Source organism: Procambarus clarkii, chromosome 65 (genome assembly GCF_040958095.1).
Source record: "Procambarus clarkii isolate CNS0578487 chromosome 65, FALCON_Pclarkii_2.0, whole genome shotgun sequence".
Classification (NCBI taxonomy): domain Eukaryota; kingdom Metazoa; phylum Arthropoda; class Malacostraca; order Decapoda; family Cambaridae; genus Procambarus; species Procambarus clarkii.
This window is the reverse complement of record NC_091214.1, coordinates 16,261,892-16,272,083: the sequence shown is the minus strand read 5'-3', so window position 1 is coordinate 16,272,083 and position 10,192 is coordinate 16,261,892. Positions and strand designations below refer to the sequence as shown.

General features: G+C 43.4%; 1 protein-coding gene across 1 annotated transcript in view; it reads left to right on the top strand.

Annotated features, from left to right (window-relative positions):
- The first annotated feature begins 333 nt into the window (after positions 1 to 333).
- The window catches only part of LOC138354996 (uncharacterized), a 44,682-nt gene continuing 34,823 nt past the window's right edge, over positions 334 to 10,192 (top strand). Inside the window, exons 1-3 of the mRNA XM_069309703.1 lie at positions 334 to 459; positions 7,825 to 7,978; positions 9,729 to 9,863. Of these exons, the coding sequence (XP_069165804.1) occupies positions 334 to 459; positions 7,825 to 7,978; positions 9,729 to 9,863 (415 nt within the window). The remainder of the gene's footprint in view (positions 460 to 7,824; positions 7,979 to 9,728; positions 9,864 to 10,192) is intronic.

Sequence of the window (10,192 nt, the reverse complement as noted above, 5' to 3'; positions counted from 1 at the left end):
TCCACCACCTCTGCTTCTACCTCCACTACCCCTGCTTCTACCTCCACTACCCCTGCTTCTACCTCCATTACCTCTGCTTCTACCTCCACTACTCTGTTAGCTATGCTTAAAATGGCGTAAAAATTAACCATTGTTCTTCACATAACTCCTCCCAACCCAACTAAACTGGATTAAAATATAAACTGGAGACAATCTGAATGTCATTCTTGTAATCCCTGTTGTTTTAACTTTGGAAATATAACATGTTAATATTTTCTGTGATATTTTTCAAGTTTGTGTTTGTGCCTTGCGTTGCCCCCTTGTGATGGTTGTATGGTGTGGTGGTGTCCCCAGATGATGCGTGTGGTGGTGGTGGTGGTGGTGATGGTGGCGTGGAGGGGCGAGGCTGTCACCACCAAGACCAGGTTCCTCAAGCTGGATGCTTCCCGTGGCGATGGCAGCGTCCTCCTCTCTAAGTCGGTGAGTGTGTCTCCAAGTTGGTAAGTGTGTCTCCAAGTTGGTGAGTGTGTCTCCAAGTTGGTGAGTGTGTCTCCAAGTTGGTAAGTGTGTCTCCAAGTTGGTGAGTGTGTCTCCAAGTTGGTGAGTGTGTCTCCAAGTTGGTGAGTGTGTCTCCAAGTTGGTAAGTGTGTCTCCAAGTTGGTGAGTGTGTCTCCAAGTTGGTGAGTGTGTCTCCAAGTTGGTAAGTGTGTCTCCAAGTTGGTGAGTGTTATAAAATTGGTGGTGCTGCTATGGGGGATCTAATATTAAATGGAAGTAGGGGCAGTAGTTAGAATGAAGATGTATCTCTGGCAGTGGAGATCAGTAAGGCCCGGCCCCCAATTAAAACTATACAAAAGTAAACTTAGTGGCTTATTACTGCAATTGTCATCCTAGAGGTTGATCATAGATCTACACAGGATGAATGGATACTCCTTTAACTAACTTAATTATTTATTAACCCCTTAACAACCCCCATATACATTCACATCAATAACAATAATAATAATTACTTTACCACACTATCTTACGTTAAAAGCCTTGGTCCACATAAGCAGGATACAAGGTTTACACTCAGAACAAGCTAGGGTAAAGTACTACTAGTGAAGAACTAGAAGCTTGAGTCAGCTTCGGGTAGGGAGACCACGTGGTTCCACTGGGACCCCTTTTAGAATAACTAGTAATACAAACACTAGGAACACCTAATTCATACAAAGTATAATACTCTACACATTAGAACACGCCTATGCCAGACAATGAGAACGTTACACAGTATACTTAGCTGGGTATCAGCCCACAGAAATAAAGAAACGAGAGGAGGGAAAGGAGGTTCCTTTCACCACAGCCAGCCAGCAGAGAAGAAAGCTTCCAGCGACCAGCTCAGGGCTCCCGCCTAGTGTGGTGCCAGGATGAGCCTAATTGATCGTGCAGCTAAACACATTAAAAATCTTCCCCTATGCATCATATTGTTACTTCACTCGTTCTCAGGATAGTTAATCTTATAACAATGTTATACTTAATCCACAACAAGCTCAAGAGTCTGAATTCTTGTGAGCAACAAGATTCGTCCTACGTTTGGCAGGGAAGATACGAACAAAGACACATCGTGATGCGTTTCCAATACTAAAAGGCAGTTTATTAGCTCAGTTTTGACCTCTGGTTTCCACTGAGGAACCCAGGGTCGTAACAGTGAGTGTGTCTCCAAGACTGTGAGTGTTTCTCCAAGACTGTGAGTGTGTCTCTAAGATGGTGAGTGTGTCTCCAAGTTGGTGAGTGTGTCTCCAAGACTGTGAGTGTCTCCAAGACTGTGAGTGTGTCTCTAAGTCGGTGAGTGTGTCTCCAAGTCGGTGAGTGTATCTCCAAGACGGTGAGTATGTCTCCAAGACTGTGAGTGTCTCCAAGACTGTGACTGTCTCCAAGACGGTGAGTGTCTCCAAGTCGGTGAGTGTGTCTCCAAGTCGGTGAGTGTCTCCAAGTCGGTGAGTGTGTCTCCAAGTCGGTGAGTGTGTCTCCAAGTCGGTGAGTGTGTCTCCAAGTCGGTGAGTGTATCTCTAAGTCGGTGAGTGTGTCTCCAAGACTGTGAGTGTCTCCAAGACTGTGAGTGTGTCTCCAAGACGGTGAGTGTGTCTCTAAGTCGGTGTGTCTCCAAGTCAGTGAGTGTATCTCCAAGTCGGTGAGTATGTCTCCAAGACTGTGAGTGTCTCTAAGACTGTGAGTGTGTCTCTAAGACTGTGAGTGTGTCTGCAAGACGGTGAGTGTGTCTCCAAGACGGTGAGTGTGTCTCCAAGACGGTGAGTGTGTCTCCAAGACGGTGAGTGTGTGTCTCCAAGACGGTGAGTGTGTCTCCAAGACTGTGAGTGTCTCCAAGACTGTGAGTGTGTCTCCAAGACGGTGAGTGTGTCTCCAAGACGGTGAGTGTGTCTCCAAGACGGTGAGTGTGTCTCCAAGATGGTGAGTGTGTCTCCAAGACGGTGAGTGTGTCTCCAAGTCGGTGAGTGTGTCTCCAAGACGGTGAGTGTGTCTCCAAGTCGGTGAGTGTGTCTCCAAGTCGTTGTCTCAGATGTTGTGTCTGGATGTTGCATTGATTTTGATACATTTATTATTTTATCGAGATGTATTCCATGGACCTCAGTGGCTAATCAGTGACCAGTTACCTGAACAAGCTACCAATCTCTGTGACTAATGTCACTGTTCGCACTGCAGTCCCAAAATTATATTTGACTGTAGTAATTGTTCACATTCAGTCCTCTGGGTTAAATGAAATGTAATTAGGCTAGAAATTTAGTCTCACAAGAGTTAGCAAGGAAATGAAATCGCCAAAATACTTCCAACATCTGCAACTCTAGTACAGGAGGACACACAAATGTGCCATTACTAACTACTGACAACAAATTAATCTAATAATTCTGAGGAGGAGTATCAGTGTTTGTTAGTTCTAAATATTGGACTTCGACCCGTGTTCTGCTCCACCCCTCCCCCCCCCCTCCGAATTATGTCGGAAAACTCACACCATTTACTAACATTTAATACAATAGGCAAATAATGTTGCTGGTGTTTTGTTCTAACAAATCATTCATATAAAATGAGAGTCCAGTGGAAATTTCCTTGGAAGAAAACAGGGATATTATTGCCACGTCACTATTAAATTCACCATTTAATAGTATTGGGAATTCTTAAAATTGCAGTCTCTGGATTGTAAACATCATAAAAACATTCCCCTTGAACGATCTTCATTATCAGTACTAAAGCAACTTAAATATAAACTCTCTTTCCACTTCTTGAAAAAACATCTGGACAAGACGCTCCATGCATGAGTGGGAGGGAGGCAGCCATATTAGATTTAACGTAAACAAAGTCTCGCTAGAGCTCCAAGACGCTCCACAATTTTCCCTCTAGACGTAGTGTTATGGGATATAAAGAGCTCCCATCATCAGCATGTTCTTCGTCAACAATAAGGGAAGTCTTCCTTATCCAACAACCCGTTAAATCTTATTCATTCCTGGCCAGTAATGTTAGGTAGATTAGGGTAAACCAGTGAGAACGCATGGCTAGCAACCCAAACACGGTAAATATTACTTAAATCTTATCAAATAAATTACAATATTTCCCCTGATATAGCTGTCAAGTATAGGTTACGATTTTTATTGTGTGTGCCTTTTGACAAATGAAATGGAAGGGGAAGAAGAATTAATAACAATTACCTCGTATAACAAGTAACATGTGATATATATATATATATATATATATATATATATATATATATATATATATATATATATATATATATATATATATATATATATATATATATATATATATATTACCCCCCCCTGGTAGTGTAAATTGAGACGTAGACCGTGGGCGACACATGAAGCAGGTAAATGTGTGGTCTACGACTCCGGGGAGGATCTGGGAGGGGGGGCCCAGGAGCGCGTGGCAGCAAGTGTCAGATGTCGCGTGGTGGTTGTGTGTAGCGAGGGGTGGCAGGGTGTGTGTCGCTGTGGGTAAAAGTGTAAGTAAAGGAAGAGGAGATCTGAACAGGTGATCAATAGTAGTAGTTGTAGATGAATATGTATGAGTATGTGCCATAAAGTTAACCGTGTGATGATATATACAGTATAGTTAAATAACAGTGTGTAGGAAGGATATGTTGAGGGGGAATAGAGGGGGGGAACCCCCCCTACCATGGATGGACCAGCCTAGGAGACGGAGATTTAAAGATGGGTGGTTGGGGATGGGGAAGGGCCTGTGAAGGAGGTTAAGGGGGAGTAGAGAGGGGAGGCAGGCGGTGGTTTTGACTGATAGTGAGGGTCTCATTCTCGTGTTTTAAACAATATGTCTGTTTTATGTAGGAAGTTCCAGATGATGTATACATATATATTTTACCAAAAACATATATCTTTCTCACCCAATTCTGTTTGTGGTGCTGGTCTCCGATGTCTTCAGCAGGTGTAAGAGGGTGATTAGTTTCATGTCAGACAGGACTGTGTTCGCGTCTGAGAAGTGTCACCACATGACCACATAGTTGTGTGCAGGAGCGAGCGTTTTGAGCCGCTCTCCTCTTGAAGGGCGAGGGCAGACTGTGTGAGAATGACAGCTATACCATAGCCACTCTTGACATAGCTCACACCGCCACATAGCAGCAGCACATAGTCATGAGGTTCTCACCACATGGTAGCAGAGTACTTAGGAGCGGTGTGGGCTCTTTGACGGCAGTGCGGGGTGGTCTGTGCTTGCGTTTAAGGAGGTGTAATGAGTCGCACCCTCCCCCTCACCCCCCACCCATGCAGGTGACAGTTATCAATTACTCGACAATTCCACACTTCACATTTCCCCAGTCCACCATAAAGGAGGCAAAAATAGTTAGGGAAAGTAAACATAAATTCTTGTGGGAAACTTCTGCATGGATGCCTTGTGTTAAATAATCCATCTTTACTTAGCTTATCATTCCTTTGAGAAACTTTTTTGTGGTGATCATATCTCCCGAGTCCACACAAAAACACCACCTCACCCAACTTTTCAAATCATAGCTCACACCGGATTTACTGTTATTTTTTGCAGAAACTAAGTTTTGAGAATAAGCACAAGTCACCAATTACTATTCGTATCATCAAAGTTAGGCTCAGAGTTTTTTTTAGTTTTAGAAAAATACTTCCACTTCCTACATCAATATTGAGTGAAGGAAAAAACATTACTTTTGGATATTGCATCTAGTTTTTAAAAAACGTTTTGAATAAGAAGAGACATGTTCCATAAAAATACTTTATATCATCTTTTATCTATGAGCAGTAAGAGGGAACGTGATCCTCACATACAATTTCCAAGCATTACAATGCTGGCGAGGCAAACATAACAAAAAAAAAGACAAAAATATAGTACACTATTAGCTGCCTAGTCAAAACTTCTTGTATGTGCTAATTATAGCCCACGAGTCCACACAAAACTCTCACAACATGCAACTTCTGTTTTTATATCTTATCCAGTTATTTTACTTTGTATAAAAAAGAGAGACATATAACGAGGTAAAACTTTGCTGATGTAACATTCAATGTAAACCTAATACAGTAGCTTTTCACTTTTATGTAAGTTAAATTCATTAATGAGGAAGGTATGTGTTTCTTTATTCAATATAAAACATGCCATAAAAATCTTAATGTAGCAATAGCTGACTAGTCAAAACATATATCAGATTCATTTTTGTTCACTGTTTTACACAGTAAGAGGTCTTTAGTTTTTAAAAATACTTCCACTAACATACACTTATACTGAGAGAGAAGGTGTAACTCAACATGGATATTGTATCTAGTTTTAAAAAGGATTTGAATAAGAGGAGTCATATTCCATAAAATACTTACATCAACCAATATCTATGAGCAGTAAGAGGAGGAGGGGATGTTCACCACATATAAATTCCATGCATTACACTGTTAGCAATGTAAAACATAACAAAGTCCAAACAAATAAAGCAACACGCTATTAGATAGACAGTCAAAACATATAACATGGATTTTTAACTATTACTATTTTTTTCTTCTAGTAAATAAGGAATCTTTAAGCTGTTCATCACTTCATACATTCTGTTCTGTTTCATAATGTTGGTAACTTTTACCAAACACCCACACGACACAACACTTTCACATTCCTTAACTAAAATTATTCGTCAATCAGGTGAAAATAGTTGAGTTTACATTCATTCAACATTTCTTAACTATATTATGCTTCATTCAACTTTTAAAAACAAAAACAAAAATGCTCAAGTAGTGCATCGCTACATCGTTTCTTAACTCTCTGCGATATAAATCACACTAACTCATTATTTTTGGATCTCCTAAGTTTATACAGTCAGATCAGGCTTTTATTCATTTCCACCATAATACGAGTAGATATATTTTTTCACAGTTCATATCGTGTGTGTAGACTAGTTTTTACAAATGTGAGCCACTAGTCCATGAACTAATAGATAACATGAGGAGGAAAGATTTTGTGAAATATGAACCATGCAATGCTGTGAAGACAGTTAAATTGTGGAGACGTGATCACGACCTACAAATTCAAATTTTTTTGTAAGATCTCACCATTCACCTCATACTCTCTTCCTCTTTCTCTCACTAGGCAAACTTCCTTTCCATCATTTCTCAGATTCAGATTCAGATTCAGATGTTTATTCAGGTAAGGTATATACATACAAGTGATGTTACATTAATGGATTGATATATAGATAGAGCTAGTACATACAATGCCTAAAGCCACTATTACGCAATGCGTTTCGGGCAAGAAAAACATTAATATCTAGAACTTAATACTAATTGAGCATAAAGAATAAAAGGTGTTGAGAACAAATACAAATAAAGATAAAAAAAAGGGGGAACATGACTGAAAAAGCAGCAACTACTCTCAACTAAATAGCACTCCAAAATATCTGTGCTCATCTTCATTCTCATGGAGGCAGTCTTCTTAGTCAGCAATATTTACGTTTCACTACTGCGTGGACGTCTCGTGTTAAATAAATAAATAAACTGTCTACCCATCCTACCTGCTCCCCCAAAAAATTGTATAGCAAGTTTTGTTTTATCTTTTTATTTTTCCCTGGGAAAGTGAGGTCACTTTTATTAAAAAAGTACATCATCTAGGTTAGATTCTGCAAAATGCACTAATTTAAATTTCACCATCTAGCATTTATTAAGTTAATCTGTTAGTGAAACAGACACTTCCATATGTTTAAAACTCCACTTTAAACAGTTACAAATGCACCAGCACAACTTACGTTATCACACCAGAGTGTTCAGGTGTGCTTAGTGACCAGAGGTCCTGACTGGTTTGGAGTGGAGACGGGTTCAACTAAAAATGAACACACATGAAATGTGTGAACTCTCTTAAAACTGTGCACACTGAGAAATCTACAATTATACATCTGCTGCAGGTGTTGCGCACGGTCTATGTCTCAATTTACACTACTCCCCTTCCCCCCCCCCCCCCCTCCAGAATGTGTTTTAAACGATTTGTGGGAATTTAAATCATAAGTCTACTCTAAACATCATACAGTCTGCTATCGAAATAAATAAATTAACATAAACAAATCACTATATACATTTATATAAGTATAAATTGTAAATAAATAAATATACCCCACAAGTCAGTTTTGCTCACAGTGAGCCGGTAACCTTGAAGAAAAGTATATCATTTAGTAGCCTCAGTGTGCCACTAACACCCCCAGTGTTTACTCAGGTGAGTAAACTGCCACAGTACCACATAACCCTGAGAACCCGTCACAACTACCGCCCCCCAGCACCCCGTCACCCTCTCTTATTACCTTAATACTCCATCACCAAGTAGACAGTCCACCTGCAGGTGTCGACGCGGCTGGAGTGCGCGGCGTTGTGTGCGCAGTTGTCGGGCGTCGGCTACAACATGGAGCTGGCGGCGGAGAACCCCAATAACTGTACCGTCTTGGGCACCCAGACCGGCATCCTGGCTGACGGCAACTCCACCCTCTACTGTGGCAGTAAGTTGGTCTCTAGCAGGGGTCTCTCTTGTTGGTCTCTAGCAGGGGTCTCTCTTGTTGGTCTCTAGCAGGGGTCTGTCTTGTTGGTCTCTAGCAGGGGTCTGTCTTGTTGGTCTCTAGCAGGGCCCTCTCTTGTTGGTCACTAGCAGGGGCCCTCTCTTGTTGGTCTCTAGCAGGGGTCTCTCTTGTTGGTCTCTAGCAGGGGTCTCTCTTGTTGGTCTCTAGCAGGGCCCTCTCTTGTTGGTCTCTAGCAGGGGTCTGTCTTGTTGGTCTCTAGCAGGAGTCTGTCTTGTTGGTCTCTAGCAGGGCCCTCTCTTGTTGGTCACTAGCAGGGGCCCTCTCTTGTTGGTCTCTAGCAGGGCCCTCTCTTGTTGGTCTCTAGCAGGGGTCTCTCTTGTTGGTCTCTAGCAGGGCCCTCTCTTGTTGGTCTCTAGCAGGGCCCTCTCTTGTTGGTCTCTAGCAGGGCCCTCTCTTGTTGGTCTCTAGCAGGGCCCTCTCTTGTTGGTCTCTAGCAGGGGTCTCTCTTGTTGGTCTCTAGCAGGGGTCTCTCTTGTTGATCACTAGCAGGGGTCTCTCTTGTTGGTCTCTAGCAGGGGTCTCTCTTGTTGGTCACTAGCAGGGGTCTCTCTTGTTGGTCTCTAGCAGGGGTCTCTCTTGTTGGTCTCTAGCAGGGGTCTCTCTTGTTGATCACTAGCAGGGGTCTCTCTTGTTGGTCTCTAGCAGGGCCCTCTCTTGTTGGTCTCTAGCAGGGCCCTCTCTTGTTGGTCTCTAGCAGGGCCCTCTCTTGTTGGTCTCTAGCAGGGGTCTCTCTTGTTGATCACTAGCAGGGGTCTCTCTTGTTGGTCTCTAGCAGGGGTCTCTCTTGTTGGTCTCTAGCAGGGGTCTCTCTTGTTGATCACTAGCAGGGGTCTCTCTTGTTGGTCTCTAGCAGGGCCCTCTCTTGTTGGTCTCTAGCAGGGCCCTCTCTTGTTGGTCTCTAGCAGGGGTCTCTCTTGTTGGTCTCTAGCAGGGGTCTCTCTTGTTGATCACTAGCAGGGGTCTCTCTTGTTGGTCTCTAGCCGGGCCCTCTCTTGTTGGTCTCTAGCAGGGCCCTCTCTTGTTGGTCTCTAGCAGGGGTCTCTCTTGTTGGTCACTACCAGGGGTCTCTCTTGTTGGTCTCTAGCAGGGGTCTCTCTTGTTGATCACTACCAGGGGTCTCTCTTGTTGGTCTCTAGCAGGGCCCTCTCTTGTTGGTCTCTAGCAGGGGTCTCTCTTGTTGGTCACTACCAGGGGTCTCTCTTGTTGATCACTAGCAGGGGTCTCTCTTGTTGGTCACTAGCAGGGGTCTCTCTTGTTGGTCTCTAGCAGGGGTCTCTCTTGTTGGTCTCTAGCAGGGGTCTCTCTTGTTGATCACTAGCAGGGGTCTCTCCTTTTCGTCTTTGGGAGCTTCTCTCCCAACCAACTTGGTCTCACCTGGCCAACTTAGTCTCTCCTGACTAATTTGATCTCTAGCAGGGCTTCTCGGTTGATCAAGTTGGTCTCTAGGACCAACTCTTGGTCTTTCTTGACCAAGTGGTCTCTGGGAAAAGGTTATTGCTGGGAAAGTAGGTATCGGGAGGTGGAGATTGTTCAGGGTAGAAGGTCTGTTGTTCCACGCTAACCACCGTCCCTGCTGCTGTTCCATACTAACCACGATGCTGTTGTTGTTCCACACTAACCACCGTCCCTGCTGCTGTTCCATACTAACCACGATGCTGTTATTGTTCCACAGTCTGCAAGATATTGGGAGACTTGTGCAGCGTCACCGCCGATTGTACCCTAATAGAGCCTGCTGCCGTGTGTAGTGCTGGTGTGTGCGTCTGTCCTGACGGATATGCCACCAATGATGGTGTACACTGTACAGTAGGTGAGTGGTGGGGTGTACACTGTGTAGCAAGTGTGTGGTAGGGTGTACACTGTTTACTCAGTAGTTGGGTGTTCACTTGTGGGAAATTAATAATAAAAGGCGCCAAGCAGGGAAGACAAGGTGGCTGTGTAGCGTTCACTATGCAGGTGCGCGGCGTTCTTGTTCACCTGTTGTGTCACCGGCCGGCCCCTTCAACATCTCCTGACTGCATCTCGGGAGCCACCCAGGACAAATATTCCATATTAGGGCAGTCAAATTTGCGTATGTTATGAGATTTTTTTTGCTGCTGTTATATGATTTAGGGGGACCTCGACGAAGTGGCGCCGGAT